The sequence below is a fragment of the Apis laboriosa genome, unplaced genomic scaffold (genome assembly GCF_014066325.1).
Source record: "Apis laboriosa isolate Shangri-la unplaced genomic scaffold, ASM1406632v1 scaffold15_cov152, whole genome shotgun sequence".
Lineage (NCBI taxonomy): Eukaryota > Metazoa > Arthropoda > Insecta > Hymenoptera > Apidae > Apis > Apis laboriosa.
Genome location: NW_025222086.1, coordinates 669,788 through 696,202, shown reverse-complemented (window position 1 = coordinate 696,202; position 26,415 = coordinate 669,788). Strand labels below are relative to the sequence as shown.

At 27.2% G+C, this 26,415-nt stretch overlaps 1 protein-coding gene across 5 annotated transcripts in view; it reads left to right on the top strand.

Annotated features, from left to right (window-relative positions):
- The window catches only part of LOC122710902 (protein tyrosine phosphatase type IVA 1), a 68,122-nt gene that overhangs the window by 38,347 nt on the left and 3,360 nt on the right, over positions 1 to 26,415 (top strand). For 2 of the 5 annotated variants that reach the window (XM_043929131.1, XM_043929134.1), the window contains exons 2-4: positions 25,230 to 25,555; positions 25,633 to 26,116; positions 26,195 to 26,326. In XM_043929131.1, coding sequence (XP_043785066.1) covers positions 26,000 to 26,116; positions 26,195 to 26,326 — 249 coding nt within the window. In that variant the 5' untranslated portion in view covers positions 25,230 to 25,555; positions 25,633 to 25,999. Of the gene's footprint in view, positions 1 to 5,156; positions 5,714 to 23,476; positions 23,906 to 24,851; positions 24,877 to 25,229; positions 25,556 to 25,632; positions 26,117 to 26,194; positions 26,327 to 26,415 lie in introns of those variants that run through there. The other 3 variants (XM_043929132.1, XM_043929130.1, XM_043929135.1) reach the window with 3 other exon arrangements.

Sequence of the window (26,415 nt, the reverse complement as noted above, 5' to 3'; positions counted from 1 at the left end):
GAAATATAACGTATAAAATTTCCATGTTAATTGGATAAAAAACAAACCAGAGAGGAAACTTTTTTTCAAAAAAGAAACGAAAGGATGATCATTGATGATTTCGATAGAAATAAAGATAGAACGAACGAAGTAAATAAATTATTCGAAAGAATAGTAACTAAATTATTTGAAAATCGTGGAAGGAAATTATTTATATTGAAAGTACAAAAAGAGCAACTTCTTGTTTGCCAATATTGTTTGCACGTGCAAGAGAGTGAATGTTAAAGTATTAAACGATACTCGAAAGGGAGAGAAAATGATACCAATTTTTCATGGATTTCACGATCGATGATGAAATAATACACGTTATACGATTCGAAAATCAGAAATTGGATATTAAAAATTTTTGATAAATATTAGCACAAGGATTATTACATAGAAACGTCACGAATTTTATATGTCATTTCCTGTGTCATTTTATGCTCGCATTTTTTTTTCTATCAAATTTCGTGATTATAAAAATAAGAAATGAACGTAGCGACCTGTAGATAACACGTTTCACTTATAAAATGCGGAAGATTATCGTTATTTACGAAGCTGTCTTATCTTTTACACCTTTCTTGTCGCGCGATCTTAATAGTAATGATAAATATGGCTTTTATTTGTTTTATAATATTTGACAAATATTTTATGTCATCACAATAGAGAATCACATATTAATCTGATAATCTTTGTCTTGATTGTATCTCCCTTATATTTCTTTTACGCTTGAATATACAAAAACGTCGAGGCTACTCGTTTAAATTATTCATAACTTAATAAATAAGCCTCGATCGATATTTTTGCATATCATAACTTGCTCATATGCTTGTTTCAGCCTCTAGAATCGCATCCCACAAAGGTGTCGAATATATTAACGCGTTGTAACATTCAAAATATTTCCTCATCGATGACTAATACTTTGAAAAAAAAAAAAAAAACAATTTATCTGTAACATTTTCTATCAAAAAAAAAAAAAATGAAAATACTACGTTTATAATTATCCATTATTTTAAAAATTTATTTTCATTGTATCTATATTATCGATTGCAATGAAAAATTGGACACGTAATAATTCAAGTAAAAAGATCAGACGAGTAAGCGTACACAAGTTTTAGTCTTGACATTTTAAAATACGAAATCCTTTCTTTAAACCACTTTGAAATAGCCAATAAATCCAAACATCGATAAATCTCGCAAACAAATCGAAGTCACCGAGTTCGATGTACACAATTTTGTCCGCAGATAATCGTAGCAGGCCGCTTAAGATTAAAATCCACCCCCGATGGAATCACGATGGAAAACGTGGCGGAAAATCTGCAAGAGATGGCAGTGGGGGCCGATAAGGGTAGAAGTGTGTATGTGGGCTTGTCGATAATATGGGGGTTGATTGAAAAGTCGACACTTGAAAAACTCTATCGTTCGAATAATATGGCTTCTGTGCTTTTGTAACGCTTCATCGTTGAATTTATTCTCTTTTATTTCAAATTTTTTTTAACGCGAGTTCGAAAGATTTTGTAGAAAATTTTATCACGTTTTTATATATTTATTATTCGATTATTATTGTTGAGTATTTTTTATTTTTAAAGATTAAACGATTTCAATGTTATATTTGAGAAGTTTGAAAAATAATATTAGAGAGAGTTTGAAATGGGGATGAATGGAATTTTAGTGCGGAAATATAAAAAAGGAAAATAATAATAAATGATCAATTATAATTTTGATTCAATACGAATAATAGGACAATTATTATTATAAGATTCAAATAGTTTATCAGTGTTTATTAAACCATTCGCATATACAAATTTTATTAACGTTGTCAACATTTCGAATAATAATTTTTATCGCAACAATACGTTGTTTTTTCGACATTATAAAAAATTTCACATTTTAAAAACAATAACGTACATTTGCTATTTTTTCGTCCTCTGACATTTGAAATTTCTGCCATTTCCCACAAGTTCAAAAGTCTGGTAATAAATTTTCAATTGTGATCATGACATTTTCCTTTTCGGCATTTTTCAAATGCTCGACGATAATTCTGCGCCAACTAATACCAATATCGCTCATTTTCCCTCTTTTTTCTTCCTCCTCCCTTCCTTCTCTTCTTTTTTCCATTTTATTTCGCTTCCACGTGACTTCAAAGAGATCATAAACGATCGAACCTCGTCCACTCCCACGCAGATTACGTCGAAATTATGAAACCACGTTTCGAGATGTCTCGTCGTTAAAATAGCAGCCAGACAATAAACAACGATGGTTTGCGGTTGAGAATTATTTTTACATCGATCATTTTTCTTTTTTTTTTTTTTCTTTCACTCTCTTTCACTCTCTTTCTCTCTCTTTATTTCCTTTAACTCATTTTATTAATTTTCTGGAATTATATTTTTAAAATTTATAAATGTATTGTTTTTTTAATTTGAAGAGTAATGGAAATATACATCTTTAAAGCCTCATTTATTATTAGATTGCAAATTAAAATTTTTATGAATATAAAAAAAATAGAATTCAAATTAAAATTTGTTTTGCTCTTCAATTATCATAATACGTATTTTATCTTAAATATTTCATGCCTTTTATGTAATTGTATATAAATCCATGAGTTTTTTAGATTCTAAACGAAACATAATATAATTAGAAAATGATTATAGAAATTTAAGGGTATCATACATCTGTACAATAATTTTATTAATTTATATTTAACTGATGCTGATACTACTTTCCATCGTATAGATATATTTAATCGTGATATTTACAACTGGCACGACTGCGCCTGTCATATACGCGTTTCTATCAGAATTAGCAAAGATGCATGTGACATTATTTATGGATTGGAAACTATAGCTGATAAATTATATCAAATTACGGGAAATCGTATATTTTGCCGTCATCGGTCGTGTTGTCAAGCGATTAAGATACAATTCCACGAGTCGTTCTATTTCAAGTGGGTGGTGGTTTGCTTGGAATTGTTTCATCCTATTCGGTTCCGTTGGTCGAGAAATGTAAAAGGGCGGAAAAATCTTTAGGAAAAATAAAAATCGAAGAGTGTTCAATGATAATATAGATAGATACTTTTATTGAAGTCTTTTATCGAAGGAAATGATTGTTATAATTTTGCGAATGATGAATTTATATTATATAATGGCATCCCTTATAATAGGTACTTTGAATTTATAATATATTTCAATTATATGTTATTCAAATATTGGAGTACTATTATTATTATTATTATTGTTATTAAGTTAATATGAATATAATATCATTCAAAACTTCTTTTATAATTTACATTTGGAAGTGAATCATCTTCTAGCATCCAATTATAAAATTGGAAGATCTTATGTTACTTTTATTAATAATAATAAATCAATAAATTCTTGATAAAAAGCAATCAAGTTTGGGACAACTCCAAATTTGAAAAATTGAATGTATTATTATTCAATAATTAATGATTATTATATAAAAATGTATACTTTTCCAATAATTATTATTTTTATAATGTTAAGTCAAGATAATAATTTTTTAAGCAGATTTTTAATCCAATGAATCTGTACTCTCGTTTAATGATAAATTTAAAAATCTCAATTAAAAAGTTGTAATATTTTATTACAATATCATATTAAATATGATATGATTCTCAATAGGATTCATTAATCAATTTGTGTCATTATGAATGTCAAAAGACATCGAGTAGGATATAATCTCTTCCGAGACCAGTGTACGCCTTGTTCGTTCTTGAGTTCATTTCTTATCTATCGCTTAACGATAAATGTCGTGCGATATTTAGTTTGATCAATCGTATGTCGAACAAGTCGATTTCTCAAAGAAATAAAAACGATCGATACAATAAAGAAGATAAAGCAAATTTGAAAAACGATGAATCCGGTTTCGTGAATTTAAAGCATTCATTTTGTACTCAATTTGCATCGATTAGCCGGTTGATGTTCATTTCGTTGATTGAAATGCAAACTGTTAATTAATGTAACGAAATTCTAAATAGTAAACTAACTTTTAGAAAATTTGAAAGATAATTTCTAGCCAAATAATTATCTCAAAATTTATTTACATAACATCAATTAATGTTATATTTAAAAATATTGGTAAATTAAAATCAAATTAAAATATAAGAGAAGTGTTAATTTTTTTCTTCTTTCATTTTTTTTTTTTAAATTTTTTATATATTAATTTTAACCGATTAGTGTATCATGTATCTTTTGTATTTTTCATTCAGTGCATTGAAATTTATATATTTCTTTTTTTAATAATTTTTTATTTCTACATATTGAATCATCAATTCATCGTTATGTTTTAAAATCAATGAAAACCACTTCTATAATGGATAAACTATTGAACGAATCATTTCAATCATTGAGTATCTCTCGATTGCCATATGTAATAAGATGATGCAATGTCTCTTATTGCATATCATAAGAAAAATTCATACATATATTTAAGTATTTTATGTATTGACAAATTTTAATAACATTTGTGAGTCGAATCCTTTGATTGTTTTATTGTTTGGAAGATAATTTTAATAGCATAAATCTTGCAATTTTGTAAATTGTAAGAATAATGCATCTCTTCCTTCCTAAGAAATAAAATCATCATTTTTTAATTTTTCATAATTGCTTACTTTCTATAAAAATTTAGTTTAATTTAGGTAATATATATTATTCTGAATATTTAAATATCATATCATGTTTGAATTTTCAAAATTTTGCACTTAAATTTCTCTAATATAAAAAAATTTTTAACATTTTGATTTAAGCAAACACTACGAAAATAACTCATTCAAATATCCAAGTCTCTCTTTAATGATGCAAATTTCCCATGTACGAATGACATTAAGCATTTTACAATCGGTCTCATATTTCAGTCAAGTTCATTTCATTTGCCATTATAAATTAAAGCGAGTGAAAGCGATTTCATAACGTGTTCACGTTGTTCACGCTTGCATGTTGCTTCAAACGATCGCTATTCTACGGAATGACGTCACGAAGGAATGCAGAGCTCTGATTGGTCGATTGGCGACGAGGTGAAGCGTCACGGTCGAAGTGGTAGGGAAAGAGCGCGCGCGACGGGCAGTGAAAGAGGGGCGACTGCGTGAGGAGGGCAAAGCTGTCTCGGCGCTGTGCTATTTTCATCATCGCGCTACTGCTGGCCCAGATTCGATGCGACCGTCACAACGTGAACGTGATATTCGATTTATCCGTGAGTTCGGTGGGCCTTTCGGCTCTTACATCGTCTACGACCGTCCGTAAAATCTGAAAAGAATTCGACTTCGACGTGCTGTTGACCACGCGCCAACTCAGTGTGCGCGCGCCAATCTCGAAATCTCGAGACGCGAGCTGAGTGGTTGTTATACATCGTGAAGTTGGTGGAAGTTCATCGAACATCGTTAACTCGTCCGTCTATCCTTCTTCTTCTCTCTTCTCCCTTCTTTCTCTTTCCTGTACGTGGACTCGTCGAGAGAGAGCGTGTTTTTATGACCTGCTACAGAATCTTCGCGAAGTGAAATCGTGTACAACACACAGTGTTCGCTACGCAGTGTGTGTAAGATGTGACTTCACTGTGCGACGTGCAACTTCACGTCCCCATTGTAATATTATATTTCGTCTTTTACTTGGTGTGTGCACCAGGACTCGAATACACCTGCTTACCGTGGCGAGGTTGGTTTGGATCGTCAAATGACCTCAAGGTACGTTTCTCATGGCTACACTTTCTTTGCTATCTTAGACGCGTCACGTGGTAGACATTTTCACTCGATTATATTCGATGGCTCCATTCACGCCTCGCGACAGGCAAACAGGTCGCACGAATTCTTTGGCATATAAACTCTCATTATCGTAAGCATTTGGCAAGCGCAATTATTAAGTGACCTGTGTAAATGAAAATATATTACGACATAGAATCTATTCGTCGATTTTTTCCCTTTCTAATGTTCTATATCTAATGAACATTTATATGTATAGGTAAATGTAATTTATTGCAACTTTCGTAGTTGTGTTTCAAATCACGTTTTATATTGAAACAACTTCAAGTTAGTATTTAAACAGTTGTTCGTAAATCTCATTAATCTCATTCGGTAGGAATTTGATCAATTTTCGAATACTTGAAACAAATTTTTTTTTCTTTCGAAAATTAATATTCATATTAAATATAATTTATTATTAATAGTATTAAGTATGAATCGCTAAAAATATATTCGTTTCATTTATTTTATTGCTAGATAAAATAAAAACATTTGACGCTCGTGTCGGAAATGACCCAGTCAGAGATTAAACACTCGACGAGACATAATTACGGCTGTTTCGACTTTTTGTTTTGTGGTGCTTTTTCCCACATCAGATGACACGTTAACACACTTTTTTTTTTTCTTTTCGTTCTGACTCGTTCGTTGCGAATACTCCACAAAAAAAGAACCAAGTTGCACGGATAGAGCGCGTTGCTTGTACAATTTCTCCCGCCCTTTTCAACATCTAGTTTTTTTTTTTTCTCTAGACAAGTCTCGACACATTTTCTCTTGTGTATACTACAGCAGTGCAAAAATTTTTACTGTTAGTCTTCTTTACTAATAATAGAAATATTCTATTTCCTTAAATGAATATAAAAATATATATTTAATGACATATAAATATATTTATTAATTTGAAATTAATATTTTTGCTATTTTAACATTTTATTCATATATATTTTTATATTTTTTTTATATTTTATTTTTATATTTTATTTTAAATCATTCCATACGTGTTTTATTTAATTCAAAGCACAATAATTTTAAATCATATTAAATCACAAATGAATAGTAATAGAAAAGATTATTAGAAAAGATTATCTTCAAATTACTTTCTATACGTATAGTAATGTGTAATAATGTATAATGTAATCTTTTCTAAAAATATGATGTTATCGTAAAGATTACTATCATAAACGATCTAAAAATTTTTCTTGTACGTGTACTATCATTGCCGCTGTTGCATGCGTGATCGATCGATCGATTTTTCTCTCAGTAAAACATTTCTTATATTTTTTAGTAAATCTAAAATCGGCACGTGGAAGTATACATGCCTGTCATACAGTATCTCTTTTTATCAAACGAAATTACGAATTAATCCAATATTGGAACATAATCGTTCCAAAATTTCTACTATTTTTATTGCTACATTTCTCTTCAAGTACATTGAAGAGAACACTTGCACATGACTCGACATGTCATTTAGCAAGTGCGATCGTTAATATATAATATATAAAACGTTTCAAATATTAGCACAAAATTTAATTCTAAAATCTTAAATATGTATTGATATTTAGATAATATTTATTTTTTTTTCTTTTATTTTAGATTCATTATGATTTTTTATTAATAAATTTTTTATCTTATATTGTTGGGATTAGGAATTGTAGTACCTTGTATAAGGAAATTATATAGCAGTTGACGTAATAGTAATTCAATGCAGGTGACATAAAGTCACTTCTGATATGAATCCAAGCAAGGAAGTGGTCTTGAATGCTCAATATCTTTGACCTTCATTAAAATAGAATTCATATCAAGAGACATGTGATCAATAGTAAAACTGCTTATTTTTATCAATATTAAAATGTAATACATTAATGTAACACAATAATACTAATAATTAATATAGTAATCAAATAAAAATAAAAAAATAATTAAAATTTCTTGTTACTTCTCGTCGCATTTGCTATTAATAACTTGAAGAATACGATAAAAGGTTTGAATCACGTTTTTATACGAATTTTGAGGAAATGTTTTTTAAAATGGATTTCGCGAATTTCAAGAAGGTTAATAAGAATTTGGATCGCGTTCCATTGCAGTTTGAGTAAAATGTTTTCGAAATGGGTCAATGTTTTTCTAAATGTTTTGAAGTTTGTACGACTTGTAACATGTTTGGTACAAAGTTTTGACGACTGGGTGCCAGATGAACGTGAAAAGTAAACGTTTCCTGTTATCGAGCTTGTTTTATCGATCAAATTACGTGTTTATTTATTCGCTTATGTTAAAAGCAAACGATTTAGATTGTCTTACGCAATATTCGGAATTTATTCTTTTTTTTTTTTTTTTTTTTTTTTTTTTTACATTAAATATTGAAATATGCTCATGTCGTAAGACAATTATAATCATATTTTTGCTATATAAACCTATATCAGATAAACTTATAATGAATATCGATTCCAAATTTTAATTTTTTCTTTTCTTTCTTTTTTTTCTTTTATAATGCATGAGAAAATTCTATAAAATTTGATAAATGAATTTCAAAATTAGGAAATTAATAACAATTAATAATAAAAAATAGTTATAATCATTATGATCTATATTATAATATAATAATGATAATGATTATAATTCGATTATAAAAAGAAAGAATATTTAATTAATTTACACGTTTAATATTTTAACAAATGTCGAGAAAAAAAAGATGATTAGAGAATCAAGTCAAGAAAAATTAAAAATATCAGAGAATTTTTTTTTCTTTGGAAAAGAAATCCAATTTCAAAATAAAAGCATACATTTATATTATTTAGATTGTGTTACTATAAAAATGATGTTAGAAAGAGATTAAATGTTACACAATTAAATTTTTTTCCTTGATCACATTCATGTGAATTTCGTTCAAACAAGAGATATGTGATTTATTACAATCATATGATTCATTCTGCATATATTTATGGATGAAAAATTATCTCGTCACGAGTCTTTCATAATGTTAAATATAATAAAACAATTGGTCAACATTCGTGTCAATATTATGCGAAATCACGACACTTCTTTAATTTAAAATCAAATATTTCCATTAAAAATTTTTAAAATGGTTTATTTTCATCTTAATTTCGTTTAATTATTTTAGCTATTCATTTTTTTATGAATTTCTCCATCATACAAACTTAAATTGCTTATAGGTAAAAAGCATTTATGCATATCCAAGAGATAAAACAAATTTCCATTTAATTTGTTTATCATGTTCTTTGGTCACTTTCCAACCTATAATAAATAAGATTCATAACTTCATAAATAGTACCAATTTTTGTATTTGTTTTAGCTTTAGAATCCAAAGATATTTCCATTATATATTAACATCCTTTACAACTACCATTTTATTAATATTATCAATGTTAATCACACAATCCTTATTTTTTATCTTTTATTTTTTCACATTTTTACTCGTTCAATATTATCAAAAATTTCACAAAAATTACGCGTATCTTATATTTGATAAAGAAAAAAGAAAAATTGATCAAAGAATAATAACAACTATTTTATAGATTTTATACAATATCGAAACAGGATGATGCACTTACATAATTTTTAATTATATGTGCATATTAAAAGCTCTTTGTTCAAAGTTGGATTTATTGGTAATACGTCTAATAACAGAAACAACCTTGAAGCAAGATTGAGAATGCATCCGATTACGAGCAAATGTAATTGATTCGAGAATTGTGCCATTGGCGACTTTAAAATTTGTCATGTGGACTTCCAGAAATGTCTGGCTCTCGTTTATTTCCTGGATAATTTAATTAACGATTAATTAAATCCTTTTGCGACTGAAATCTCGACGTTGAACGTCTAGTTATAAACAGATTTGAGAATGGAACGATAATACGTGTGAATTGGCACGTTCAATCTCTACGTAATCTCGTAACACGTGGTTTCGTCATAGCAGAAGTAAATTATTGGTCAATTAACGAATGGAAATCAGTTTCTTGATATTTATGCTTGAAGATGGATCATAGGTTTAAATTAAGATTTTGAATTTTATTATGCAGTTTATGGATATTGAATTTGATATAATAATGAAATGTTTGAAGTATTTGGGATATTATATCGAGATTGCTGTGCTCCTCGAATTCTTATCTTCTATTTTAAATTTGTTTTGAAGAAGAGGAAAATGAGGAAAATTTACGAGAAATCATTGATATTAAATATTTCCTCAAACTTGAAAGATTTATGATTGATAGGAGGATGTAATTAAATCACAAATGATCAATTATTATTGATTGCATGAATACAAAAAAAAAATATATAAAAAGAATAAGTATAAATAAAGAAATAAATTAATGGATATGAAGCTTTATTTGTTATAATAATAATTTAAAATAATGGCGATTTTTAGCTGTTAATCGAATAAATGACAAGTAATAATCGCATAACTTAATTAAATTCTAGTAATTCTACTGACAATATTCTAGTGACCTAATCAATAATAATTAAATCTAGTGATCTAGTTGTCGAGGTGATCATTCTTAGCATAATTATTGGCGAAGAGAAAGTAGTTGAAAATAGTTCAAATAAAAAAGTAATGAGAGAAACCATTACAACGAATATTATTCTATAAGAAAAAAATTACATTCTTCTTTATGTTTTTAATCTTTATGATCATTTCCAATATTATATCTAATATATATATTATAGAGTTAATTGCATTAATAGCTTTATTAATTTTCACATTAATTTTTCAGAAACACATTTTATTTCAAGCATGATTTTAGATAAACATAACTAAAAAAAAGTAGTAAAATTCATTTAATTTAAATTTTTTTTTTTATTGTTGTATACTTTCTGCACTTTTAGATTTTTGCATATTTAGATTTTCCATAAATGCATAAATATGCATAATTTATTAATAAAAAATTACAGATAAATGTTTGTGACTGTAAAATATAATTTAAGAATGAATGATGATAAATAATAATATTGTGTGTGATATAATTCAAAATCAAAGGCACACACAAGAAGCAATATGACAAGTATGATATTGCTTTGCTTCTTTTTTTATTGTTTCTCATAGAAATATATCATAGATAAGCATAGTTGCTTTTACTAGATTTAAATTCAAAAATCTTAAAAAATATGATATAGAAGATAGTTTCTATTATAGTTGACCACAATAGTAAATCTAGTAGAATATAGCAATTTTCTTTCATTAGATAAATATATTTTCTTTTTTTTAATTCATTGTTATACTTAGATCACTGATATATCTTGTATATTTTATGACTGATCATTCATATTTCATTAAATTTTTCAAAAATTAAATCTTGCATGAAATATTCAATACAAACTGATAGCTCTACTTTAAACCTTACTCAAGGAAGTGAATAAAATATAAGAAGAAATAAAAATAAAAAATTTGAAATGAAACATTGAAATGGAAAAATCTCGATATTAACACGCGAATATCGCGTGATATTGGAACTTCATAAGTCGTCGTGAAAATATTGCCACTAGATCGATCGTTTCAGATTTCTCGAGTTATCACCACAAACTGGTTCGCGCCGTTTCTTCTCCGCTTCCGGTATCCTCTGATGACATAATTTCTCGATAGAATTGCAGAAACAATTTCAATTGACGATTGAATATCGATTGAAATTCATTTTCTTTTTTTTTTTGTTTTTTAAACGAAACTTCTTATCGTTGAGTTTCTTTGTATAAACTTCCTTTGAATTGTGAAATTTAATTCTATTTAAATTGAATTGGTTATATCGATTATTTAAACAATTATTTAGACAATAATGGAATAATTAATCGATAGATATGATAAAATTAATATAGTTTGAGTTAGATAAATTTATATTTAATGTTTCTATTTTTTTTTTTTTTCCATCACGATTGGTGAAACTAGACTTTATTTTTTGTTAAATCTGGAAGAACTGGCAAATATTTCTCGTTAGTAGGAAATAATTATACAATTTTTTAATTTTTTCCTTTCACGATTATTAATGAATATTCTTCTTTCATTCATAATAAAGGTTAATGCAAATCTGCGTTCAATTTCACTTTAAAAGTGAATTTATAGGCACGATAAAGAAAAATGAAAAAGAAGAGACAATGATAAGCATACTTTTTATATATGTCAAGCAAAAAACACTATCATAGTAAGTGAAAAAGGCGACAAAGTTTCAACAATATTGGTATTATTTATAAGTATCGATGAGTTTTAAACATGTGATTTTCGAATAAATGTATTCTAAATGTCAAGATCATGTGTGCCATTCGGCATACACGTTTCCAAGAAAACGATTCTTTGGCCAACATTGTTAACACTGAAATCTGATGATCGATTTCCAATGAAATATAGAATTCCTGGAAAATTGAATTGGTTAAGTTTCGCAAACATGTAATACATTGTGGCAATCCTTTCTTTACAAGAAAATTATTCTTCTTGTGAAAATTATTTTCTTAAAATCTGTTTGTTAATGTAATAACGTGAAAGATGAATCTTTTTTTTTAATTGATTAAAACAATTGATTTTAGATTTCTCAAATTAATTAAATATTTTTTCCTAACGTAACTCTGAATGAACTCCAGAGGTTCCAGAAGAAAAAATTTCATTTAAGATTTTTAAAGGTTTTGAAGATATTTGGAAAGTTGGAGATTTGCCAAAGTTAGATGGCTTGATGAATACATTGTGAATAAGGTGTGATTCATGTGTGCAACAAGTTTGCAGAGGTAAAAGGTACGAGAACTTTATATATGTATAGAAAGTTTCAATTTCAATCATTGAATCTCGTATTAAATTCGAAGAATGGAGTTCATATCATTTTTTTTTTTTTTTAACTGTATATTTTTATTTATCATAAGTGAATTTCGATTTTTAGAATTATACGAAATTATTGTCAAGATAATTAATAAATTATTTAATCTTCGCTATTATCGGGGGAAAAAAATTTCTGAATTAATTCTATTAATAATAATATTCTGGATTCATTGCATGAATGAATCAATTTTACAAGCAGATATTTTATGAGTAAGAAATATTTCTGGAATAAAGGTAATGTACTTTTATCGGAAAAGTGACTCATCTCTGATAGATTTATTCCATAAAACATGATTCCATTTCGTGGAAGCACATCAAACTTCTGCACAAACGTTTCTGATAATAATAATAGAATTAAAATTTTGAACAACGTAATTGATAAGAGTGATAATATCATATGATAATATGATTCATTTATTTTATTTCATTTTCTTTTTTGATTTTTTTTTTGAAATTAAGTTTCTGTATCCTTATCATCTTATCTTTTTAATAATTTATTAAACAATTCTTATTACTTACTTACTTTTCCTTATTTTTGTGACAAAGAAATATTTAATTATATCGAATTTTGATATGCATATATCAAAATTTATCATTTTTTTCTAAAAATTATTATAAATAATAGGAATATATAGATAATTTTTTATTTTAAATTTTTTATTTCTAATTTCAGAAAATTTTACAAAATTTGAACATTTCATCCGTAATGAAAAGATCATTAAGCAATCCAGCACGTGTCTCTTCTTCGAGAGAAAAAGATACAGAAAATTCGCCTGGATTTTGTTTATTTAATTTCATCTTAAAGATGAAATTAAATATTCAAATCAATATTTTCAATCAGCATAATTCATAACTTTTCTGAAAGTTTAATGAAACATTTCCTTCTTATTTATCACGTGTATAAATAGATGAAAAAAAATCATTAATATTAATGGAGAATGTTTGAGAACGCGTGAAATTATTTCTATTTAAAAAAAAAAAATTAAAATACATTAAATATTCTTTCTTGTTGATAAATCTTAATAATTAAAGATACATCTAATTTGTAAAAGCTTTAGATTCTTTAACTCCATTAATAATTTAAATATTTCTTAACAGGATTGAATATCTATTCAAAAAAATATTAGAAAAATTTTAACATTTCCAAAATTTCGAAAATCAAACAAAAATTACCATCAATGGAAAGTTTCAAAATTCGAGAATTGAAAACTTTTTGAATTTCTTTGAGATTTTATTTTATTTTCCACACATTCGAGGAAAGTTCAACACACTGTCATATTGGAATAGCTTCGTTCTTCCATTGAAAATTTCCTTTCCATAATAGGTTATTGCTATTTTCTTTCTTCGGTTCTTTCTTCGATAAACTCTCCACCGATAGATGATACACGCAATGACTCTTGACCCGCGATTTCTCTTGTCTCGCGTTTTATTGTTACACGTTCCTCCATGAAATTCTCTTGTTGCATCGGCTGGTGTATCGCGATAATTAACAATGAATTTCCTTGTTTAACGTATGATCGAACGCCGACTACAACGATGACTTTCTCGAATCGAGAGACGAAGTAAAATTCTGGAAAGTCGTTCCAATTTTCGTATCTCGTTGCAACAGGAAGTTGGAATTGATCAGAAGAATGGTTTTCTCTTCGATTTTAAATTAACAGCTGCTTGTCTTCGTGATGATTTCAAGCTGTACTCGTGATTGTAAAGAAGACGTATTCTTTTTTAAATTTATATTTTAATTTATGATACTTTTGTAATATATACAAAATTTCAGAATATTAGTAGTTACATTTATAACATTGTTCATCGATAGCTTTCAAATTTAAAGAGAGAAGATTTATTGCAAATAAATAAAGCAAATATGCTTTCTCTCCAACCACATTAAATGAAATTAACAAAGTTTCAGTGCATTCAAAAATATTTCATATTTATAAAACATAATTCTATGTAAAATAAAAATGTTCAGAATTTAATACTCTATCTTATTATAAAAGATTTCCAGGCAGAATTGTATTCAAAACATGAAAAAATGTTGATTTCATTCTCTCAAACAGATTTTCTCTCGATAAAAATATTACTTCATTTATAATATATTATATTTTATATAAAAACAAATTTTCATTAAATTTTTAGATGAAATAAATTTTCCTATAAGTTGATGTTCAAGTACTTTCATGAATCACTCATCGATAATAAGTTTACCATTTATCATTTGAAAATCATTATAAATTAACTAATTAAATAAGGAGGACAAGCATAAAAGTGTGATTTTCAACAACATCCTTTTTAGTCTTATAATAAATGTTCGTGTAGTAATGAATCAACAGGTGGATTAATGTCAGTCTTAAATGTTTTGGTATGCAATGTCCCAAAGATTAATTGAAACAGTGAAACAATAGGAATGAAAGGAAATTGCTACTGAACGATTTGATTATTATTTGGTCATCCATTCATCCAGTTCTTTCATGTATCTTGATCTGGTGAATGGTACTGGGATACAAAGACACGAAAGAATATGTATAGACTTGGATTGCCTTTGAAAATCATCTATATCAATAGATGAATTCGTAATAAAATAGATCATTGTCCAATGTCTTATGAATTAATTTCAATTTAAAATAAAAATAGATGTAGTTGAATAATTCTTTTAAATTATTCTGATATAAATTAATCTGATTTTGAATTGAATAAAAACTTAATCAATGTTTGAAATATATTTAAGAAACTGGGAAAAGAAATGGAACAATTATTTTCCTTTTTTAGAATCATGAAATTTATTTCATTTATTTATTTACAACAATTGTTAAATATAGAATGTTTCAAACGTCATGTTGCAGAAAGAATGTTCATTGTGTCGAAAATTAATTCCAAAGAAAAGCTTTTTTGAAAAAAAGAATTCTATTCCATATTTTCAAAAGAATTATATTCTTTGAATGGTCTTGTGATTTTGTTTTAAAAATAAATCACAATTGTTATAATGGAAATTTTTATTCGTTGCACTATCATTCAAAAATCTTTAGCTACAAAAAATTGAATATTTTTAATAAGATGTTTTTTTATCAATTTCTATATATCATCTCTATTAATATATTATAAATTTAGTAATTTTTCCATATAATTATAATAATGTTTCATCAATTTTTGGAATAGACGTTATATTCTTGTAAAAGCAGAGTTAAAAAAATATGAATGCAGTGTAACTTTTAAATTATAATAAATTGTGTTATTTTGTTAACATCAATCAGTTGGTTAACAGTGTCCTTGTCATGTGCCGACAATTACACGAATTATCTTATGACACAACAACGAGGACATTTTTCTCTTAGTTTGTAGCGTGGGTTTCGAGCTCTTTGCCAAATTGCTCTATTGCCAATTTGGGGATCCACAGCGACAAGGTTGATCTTTCTTTTCTCTTAGAAAATTGAAATTATTAAAGCGAGTTTAACCATTGATTAATTTAACACAGATATACACGTATCTGTATTATTCTCATCGAAAATATTCACAAGAGGAAAATTTACATAAAAGATTATCATTTGAATTTCTATAAGATAATTTCTCTTCCTCGAAATGCATTGATTTTCATATTATCATAACCAATAGCCTATTTTCATATATTCCTTCTAAATTCATTAGAACAATCACATTAAACGTTATCAATTCACACACACAAATGAAAATTAAAATAACCGTTCCATTCTCGAATTTATATATATTTTTTAAAATAGTAAAATTTTCGTATTAAAACTTAAATTATATATAAATAATATTACAAGTGGAGGGGGTTAACGAGTCAATTAAGGAAATGAATGAGAAAGACAGAAATGTCTTTGTGAAAGAAATTCCAGAATGGTACTAAGTAAGAGGAAGAGAAGTTGACGGCTTAAAAGCGAAACTTAAATGGTAAACAGCCGGTCAGAATACTCCTATATTTAAAGTTGGCTGGTCAGGCTTAAAATATCTTTCACAGTGAAAACGCTGACAGGGAGATTAAGTGTACCGCTTACTGACAGCTTAAGCATGGAAACGGTAAATAAAATTCTATTTGCCATCCCATCATTGAATTCGGCTCAAATTTATGCATTTGTCTTGCGCTTAGCCAACGAGTTTAGTTACGAAGCACGTACAAACAAGGCTCAACCAAGTATGAAGTGGCTTGTTTCCAAACTGTGTTACGTGAAAAATTTCTATGTCGAGTTTCTATGCGAATTTTTTCCTGAATGAAAGTTGTGCAGGTGATATTTTTTCTTATTTATTTCTTCCCGACTCTTGTTTGAGGATATCGAGGTTTATGATACATTTTTATTTATTTGAATGCAAAGAATTAATGTTAGTATTTAATATTTTAAGTTAAATACTCGCATTACTTAAATTATTCGTTCAAATAAATAATTCTTGTCTTTCGATACAATGGTAATAATTAAATTTCTTCAAAATTCATATTTTATTTGAAGAATTAATCTTCAAATGAATGAATGAATAAAAAATAAAGATGCTCCTTTTTTGATACGTATTTATTGTTTCTTAAAATCAGTAGATTGAATTATTTAACTTTTAATTAAACAGTATTAAATTCTTTAATGTTTTCTCTATAAATTATATAATTTTTCTTGAACAAATTGTTTCAAAATTAAATAATATAATTTGCGGTAGAAATAATAATTCAATTTAACAACGAAGCCTCATTTTAATATTTCACTTTCGATAATATTGAACATGATCAGGATGCATATTAATAAATATCCACGTGCTACGATTGTTTGAAATAATTTTAACGCAGCACAATTTTCAGATGCACGAGAACAAACAATGACCACGTTGAAAATTGTATCGATTATTTACACAATTACAAATCAAGCATTCGTGGGGGAGAGAAAAAAAAAATAAATCAATTACAATCCAATGATCGAATTACTATAATAATATGGGCCAAAATTTGTTTGTTTCGCATGATTTACCAACAGAATCTTGGTGAAATGCAAATAATTGTTTATTGTGCGGGAAACAAGAGGGGTAGATGGGATGATGGCCGAGGCTCATTTGTGTTTAACAAATAATTTAATGGAATAATAGCGAATAACAATATTATGAGAATTGTAAAAATGAATATAATGGAATAACAATTATTTTAAAACATCTTTGTATAATATATTACTTATCTTTTTAAATTCTAAATCATTTTTATAATAATATTAACTCTTTAAGAACTCATTAAATTTTTAGAAACGTGTCAAACTGGATAATAAAAACGAAATATAAAAGAATCTTGAACAAGGTTCAATTCCCTTTGGAAATAGATTTTTATTTTAATCATAAGTAGAAGGAATAAAAATTAATCTATTCGTTGAAACATCATCGAAAATAAGATGTTCTCTCGGCAAGTTGGACGATAAAAACTTACTGATAGAAACAACGAGAACAAAAAAAAAAGAAGAAAGAGAGAGATAGAGATAGAGATAGAGAGAGAGAGAGAAAATCAATCGTGACGAAACTTCTATCGCAACTATATTTAGCCTTAATAATTTTATCAATGGCGTGGAAAAAGAGATTTGGTTATCGGCCTATTGGCTGGTAATGAAATTTATTTCTCGAATTACGTTGTTCAAAGGCCGATCAGCCGATTTTCCATCCTTGCTGATCGTTAAAATTCTCTGGCAATACTTAACAACACAGACCAATCTTCCCCGTTTTGCGTCACTCTTGGCGCCTTCAGGGGTTGAATCAATGGCGCCATCATCCATGATACAGTTTGGACCGAGATTGCATGCCCTCAAAGTTACGTCTTCCTCCACCATTCGTTACTTATTGCTGGTTAATCCTTTCATATATATTTTTGTGTATTGTATTTCTACGAGCTGATGACAAATCGAATTCAACGATACAAAATAATTTCCCATGGCTTACAAATTGGGATATTGAAAAAAAAAAGAATTTCTCATTTCAAGAAATTAACAATCGAATCATTATGCAAAAATTCTTACAGTGTGTGGAATATTTTATCTATATAATAGTGTGTATGGTAAATAATCAAATTATTTGTATGTCTTCGTCGTCCACTGTAAGAATATTTAATTATTATTTTTTTCAGAGTATTAATATTGTTAATGCACTTTCTTTTATCACGCATATTTATCATTTGACGTACGATAATATCTATAAAAAAGTGTATTACTACGATATAATTATTATAAATTACGATATTTATAAAAAGAAAAAATATTTTTTATTATGTAATTATGATATAATGGCTTTTTATAAAGAGATTACTTTTCAAATAATTCCATTCACTTTTATGAAAAATTCTTCTGAAATTTATAACCATTGGTATTCATGCTTTCTATGTTACATTAGAGAAAAATGGAATGAAATTAATTTGAACGACCATTAATGTCTTTTGTACGAATGACGTGAGTTTTCGAGGAACTCGTAATTTTTTTTTTTTTTTTTTTTCGTTTCGTCCCATAAGAAAGTGATGAGTAATAGTTCGAGCAATTCGGGGTCGAAGACACCAAGAACGTATATAAAGTGTGATTCTGTGCGTGAAATATTCGTTGGCATTTCTGAAAGTTTAACGAACCGATTCCTCGAATAATTAATTGTTGTGAATAATAATTGTTGAACGAGCAACAACTTAAAAATCTAAGTATGTTATTAGTAAATTGTGAATTTTTATGCAGAAATGAAAATTTGCTTTATTCCATGAATATTTTTTTTTTTTGTATATTTTTATCTCTACTTATCTGCATTTATCTTTGGATCGTCTCTCGTCTTTTATCTGAACATATAAACGCTAACTTTAACAAAGAAATCGATAGTCAGATATTCAGGGACCGGTATTCAAATGAAAGATAGATTTATTTAGCATGTATGAATTCAATCTATCTTAAAAGTGACTGAAATCGAGACTTGGATATTTGAATTAAGTGATCTTTACTCTTTAATGTTATTTTAAATTTCTAGAAAACTGGAAGCTAATTATTCTTTACTTAAAAATTTATTAATCTATAAAAATAATTATACCAAATAAAGTAAAAAAAATGATTTATTCGAGAATGAAAATATTTGCTAAATGTAATTATTTCAAATAATATTATCATAAAAAATAAAGAGTATAATAGGATTTTAAATATAAAAAGATTTCATTTGAATAAACACAGAGAATATTTATTTTTCATCCTGTATTTTTCTTACTTAAGCATCGTAAAAATAATTTTGGAAATAAAAAATTCCATGTAGAAAAATTAGGTCACGTTTGCTTGTTATAAGACTTAAATAGATATGCAAAAGCTGAAAAAACTCATAAGATAATAACATGTATTGTACGCAAACAAAATTCTAAATTCGATAAACACGATAAATCCATCAATTCAACCTGTGATGCATCAAGTCGCCTATAAAATCAACTTGCAATAACAATTCTCGTTAAATAGTTTCCATTTGCAAACGTTACATAACTAGTGGCTTAATGCGTACAGTTTTCTTATCAATTACCAATAAAAAGATGTGTATAATTTACGATAGGAAAATTGCACAAGTTCCAACCATGGCTAAGAAAAAATATTTCAAGTAGTTCGTGATTCCTAGCCGAGATGAAATTTTGATTAATTGGCTTATTTTTCGAGTTGGACATGTTATAAAAAATAGCAAATTGATTACTCTTATAGGAATTCGGATATTTTAATTATTAATCATTATTAAATCATAATAATGTTGTCAATTATAATATCATGGAAATTTTAAATATTTTTCATCTTCTATGGAAAATTGACTCAAAGATGATATTAAGGAAACCTAATATTTGTAAATTTTTTTTTACTTTTTTATATTAAGTCTCAATTTGTAAAAATTGATTTTTAAATAGATATTATATCTATTGTTGAATTCGTTTATTTTTTCTATAATATATTCTATTGTTGTCTTTGTAAATGCAATCTGCATTTAAAATTGTATACAATGTAATCTATGTGGTTTTATATATCTTCTTTCGAAACAGCTTTCTTGTCGTTCGGTTTTTTTTACAGCTGAGGTTACAATTTGATAACTTTTCGTTTACCCTTTACGAAAGGGAAAAATCCCAAGAGACAATACAGCCTACTCGTATCTCCTTCTGTTTATTGCCAATTCAAACTCCTTGTACACCATCCAAACTTCAACAAACTGTGATTAAATCAGGTAGAATATTTGATGAAAAGCTCTTCTTTGTGTTATTATTCTTTATTTAATAAAATTTTATTCAATTAATACGTAACAATAATTTATAAAATATGGAAAAAGATTTATTTGTCTCGTAATATATATTTTGATATATTATATACATTCTTTTTGTTTATTTTATCAAATTCTCTTTTCCATAGATCAGTTTACCTGTTTTCAATTATTAATACACAAGCTCGATATACAACCCATTACGATGTATCAAATATTAAACATCATCACAATAATAAATTAAAATATATATCGGTAATTAAATGAGAATAATTAATCAAACGAATAATCGAATATTTACATTAGAGTAAAATAATTAAAAATTTTAATTATATATTATTCGTTGTGGTAATAATTTTTAGGAGTTACAATAATATTATAAAATCGTTTATCATCTCTAAAGAGAATGTTCCATTGTAAGTAAATATTTAAAAAGTTCCTTTTTTGCATTTCTTAAAAATGTAATTTATTAATTCAGAACTCATAAGATATGGAAGATAATTCAAATGTAATTATCTCGAAACCTTATCTCTTAAATTACCTTTTTAATAATAGTCTTTCAATTTGATGAAATTAATTTAATTGTTCCAATATAATTTCTTTCTTCTTATTTATTGATTCGTAAAGACAATCGAATAACAAACATCAAATAATTAAATTTCCAAATACCTCCATATTATATTTTTAATCATTAATTTTTAATCACTTTTTTATTTCATTAATACAATCATACTCTTCTTAATTACGAATCCTTTCAATTTTTCAATAATCAGGATATAAATTCTTTACAATTTGTATTACCAATTTTTTACAATAATATTTTTCAACATTTTTTATTTTAATCATATCTCTTTAAAAGTATTCATGAATATTATAATTAAAATCATCTCGATCAAGTATTTTAGCTGATATCGTTTGAAACAATATAAATATTTCGTAACCAATAACGGATTAGAAAAAAAGATTTATCTAATCGATTGACTTATATTCTTTTCAATTAAAAGAATCTCGATTGTGACTATCCAAGCACGGAATAAAGTGTAACATTATTGCAGGAAAACAACGTGTAAATTCAATGAAGCACGCAGAGTGGATACAGGTGTTCTCTATTTGATAAAGATAAATCACACGCGGCACGTGGTCGAATTATATATTGTAACTGGTTCGTGTATATGCGCCACGAGCGCATAAATTAAGTGAAAATCTTCTGCGAAATACATTCGTCTTTTCACGCTTCTATTTTTCATCATTCAGTTCGAATCGAGCCCATCCTTCGTGGAAGTACATTCTTTTCCTTTTTCTTTTTTTTTTTCTCCCCTTCCGTTTATCAACTCGGTCGTGATCCGATAAAAATCGATGGGCGATAAGAACTTCCGTTTTTTGAACGAGAGCAAAGCGGATTTTATGTACGTATCGCGATTAATATTTATCGTGAAGTTGATCTTTGAATCAGTCTCTTTTCCAGATGTGGTTATTTGAACAGCGTTTTCTAAACCGATATATCGTGAAGATTTTATTGAAATTTTTGCTTATTATGAAAATAATTAATCGATATTTGTAAATAATGTTCATTTAACGAACACTTAGTGAAGGTTTTTGATTAATTTTAAAGAAGAAGTTTTTAATTTCTTGAATACCGTCATTTTATAAATTATACTATTTTTCGAAATGATATTTTCACAAATAAAAATTTCACTATCGAATCCGAAATCCTTCATTTTAACGGGTTTCATAATTTTGATATTAAAGCATTATTGAGAATAGAAGAGATAGGAGGATCGATTTATGTATGAATATTTTTCATTCGTAATGTTTTAAAATGGAAATTGGTTCCCTAGGAAGTATATTATCTGGATATTTGTAGGAGGAAAAGGGATTGATATGATTTTTATCGAATTCTCTAATGTGAGCTAGAGTTAATATTTATACGTAAATCTATTTCATTTATATTTAATTTGGTATTTATTTTAACTATATTTTATCGAATTTATACTAATGGTAAAATCTCATATATATGGTGACCTCTATAACATTCATTGATATATTTCATTTTTTTAATTTCACACTCGATTTTCAACTATATACTTATTTATATTTTTTGTATATTTATTTACATTTATATAATATCATATATTTCTATTTTATTTATAAAAATGTTATAATAAAAATTTTGAAAGCTATTCCTTTTTTCGTTTCAACTTTATTCAAATTTTTAATATTATTTTTTCTAATTCAAATATTATGATAATAATTTAAACGCGCATACATTATATATTTGATTTAAAAATATGTACATATATATTAGTTTTTTAATAAACATTTTTATTTATACTTCATCTATTCGATAAATATAGCTTTTTAGTCATCATCATTAATTTAACAACGTTGATATATCATCATGAGTAATAGATACAGATATTTTAAATCAACGAAAGTATCAGGTATTCACAAGTAATAGTATAGACAAATATAAATTAATCTCATTCATGCAATAGAAATTGATGTAAGAATCGCTGCCTTTTCATTATCAATTGAGAAAGTTAAAGGAACTGAGGTCAATTGAATAATCAGCATGTAGGGTTTGCAATATGGATTTAACCTTGAAACATCGTATTGCAAAGTGTGGAGTCGCGTTGATGGTTAGTCGTATACCGGCTGCCAATTATTCTAGTTATTCCGGTACGTCGATCCGAGCGCTCTCACTTTTTCCTATCCGTCATCGCAGTTCGAGATGTGACCGGCGTCTTCTGCTTCCGAAGCTTTCGTTACGTAAAAAGAGATTTCGTAAATCGTCTCGACATTCTGACGGAAAGACGCGGCGTCATTCGTCGTGTCCCCCGAAGTATCGACGCCTATATTTATTCGATGTGCGCTTCAAATTCACAAACGTTCGTAAAGAGACGACTGTTAGTCGAACTCATTTCCATTGCGCGATACCGACGTAATTCATCGCTCGAATAAACAACCGGGTCTTCGCGCGCAAAAAAAAAAAAAAAAAAAAAAAAATTCGAAGTGTTTGACAATTGTAACATTGTAAAGTTTTTGTAATAGAAAACAGTGGATAAAAATAATAATTGAGCTTTAATCCAATATAAATCTGATACTTGATGAACATCAATTACGGGAAAAAGGTTTGAAACACAATTTTGTAACATTAATTTTTACTTAAAAAATTGTTCGTATTTCATATATTTTCATATATTTTCATATATTTTCTATTAATGAAATCTAGTAGAAAATAAATGTAATATAACTTTTCATTTATATATATTAGCTAATGAACATGTTCATATTTGAATGAAAAATTTTTAATTAAAAATTATCAAAATAAAATATATCAAAGTAGATTGAATTGTTACGAAAAGTTCTTCATTTAATTAAATTTTGCATATGTAAAAATATAAAGATATCTCGGTAGATAATTTTGTCCTCGAAATGTTGACCTAGACAATTAATACAAACTTCTAAAAAACCTAGTGCATAAAATGAACGAAAACACTTCTTTGCATTTAAACTATCTACTTCGTTTGGCATCTATACAAAATATTCATGCCAAAGATAAAGGAAAAATTCTTTGACGCTAATTGAAATGTTTGAATACTATTATATAGACAATGCGATCATACGACTAGCGCCACTGATAAATTTAAAAAATATTTTTATCATGATAATCAATGTCCTTTCTCCCTTTTGAAAATTATTGTTTTATTGTATATAACTGAATTGTGAATAAATAATTATAATTTGTTTTAATTTGTATAAGTATAATTTTTTTTATAATTATATTTCTTCTATAATTTTTTTTTATTAATTTAATTTTTTTTATTAGAAATACTAATTAACTAATTAATAAAAATAGCTGACTAGAATTTTCTAAAATAATATATATAGTACACATTGTACTAGTTTGGTATGTAAGCTTTACCTCTAATCGATTTTACTCGAGCTTCGAGATGTCGACTAATGTCATTATGACAACGCAGATCCTCTGGAATTTGCGTGGTCGAACACATTTTTTCTCAGTGAAATAAATTTTTTCTGCCGAGTGTTCGTAATGAATTATCGTGGCAAAGTATTATCACAATTGTTTACAATTTTTCGGGTGAGAATTTTATTAAATATTTATTGCTTACAATAGATAATTGCGAAAATTGGCGCAAGGTTTGGCACGTGTCAAACGTTCACAATTGTAATCTCTTTCTTATTGCAAATAAAACAAAAATATCTTATAATGTCTCAAAATATAATCTTCGTTATAATTATTAAGTTTATTATTTTATATTCATATTTTTTTAAAAATATGTAAGATACGTTTAATATCGTAGACTTAACCTATATTCATATCAAACTGATTGGTTTACTTTTATGAAGATAATTCTTTGAAAAAGTTTTAAACTTTTAAAGAAATAAATAAAATGAAATAATTAATAATCAAATTATATATTTATGTTACAGTTTCCTGGTGAGTGCATCCTCACATACATGGAGTTTCAGCTGGATAGTGCAGAATACTGCCAGGCTCAACACAAGTAGAGAGACACGCCCAAATATCCTAGAATTTGCTAGGTACTATTAAAAAAGAAATAAGGAAAAAACATCTTAATCAGGCAAAAAAAATTTTTATAATATTGGGATCATTGCCTCAAAGTCAGAAAATCATCAGCTAGTCATCACGCAAAACATAGAAGAATTAAATAGAATCAATTGTTAATTTACAATATTAAATGCAAGCATTGTAGTTACTGAGCGCACCTGATCCAGGCGCACCCAGTGCCAAATAGGTAAGATTTATTATTAATTTTTGCTACACATAATATAAAATTTCTAAAAATTAATACTAACACTCGTCTCTTTTCAGATTATCTTCCGAATCATAGTCAAGGATCCCAAGTGGGAATCAATCGCATATCAACAACGCCTAATGTAACGTAGCCCTCACTCCTTCAGTGAAATTTGCACCTTAACAACCCTTCTCGAGGTCTACATGTAAACCCATTGTTCTGTCCTCTGTAAAAAAATAACAAAGTATTCAATTAGTTAAATGAGAAATAACTTTATAAGACTGACATCTATGGGCTAAGTTGTCAAATTCAGCCTTTGTTGCTTGATAGTGTGGCAAAAATTGCAAAAATAAAGAGAAACAGTGTCGTACAAAATTATTAAAAACATAAAAGTTAAAACAATAAAAAAGTAGGAGTTTTACACCACTTGTTGTCCAAAAGGAAATGAGCAACATGAGGGTGAAGGACATCAGACCGGAGCCCGCCGAGATCGAATACAAAAACATGAAGTTCCTCATTACTGATCGGCCCAATGATCAGACCATTCATACTTTTATTCAAGTATATTTCTTGTTTATTTTAAAAATAAATCTTGTTGATGAAAATCAATATAAATAGAATGAATTTTTTTTTCAATAGGAATTAAAAAAGCACAATGTCAAAGAAGTAGTGAGGGTCTGTGAACCAACGTACAAAATTGAAGAACTTAAAGCAGAAGGGATCAATGTCATAGATTTGGTATTTGATGATGGCACATTTCCACCAAATGAAGTAAATATTATTATTTTATATAACATCTTAGAAATTCTTAAAATAACATGGAAATTATTAGATTTTAATAACATAATTAAATTTTCATC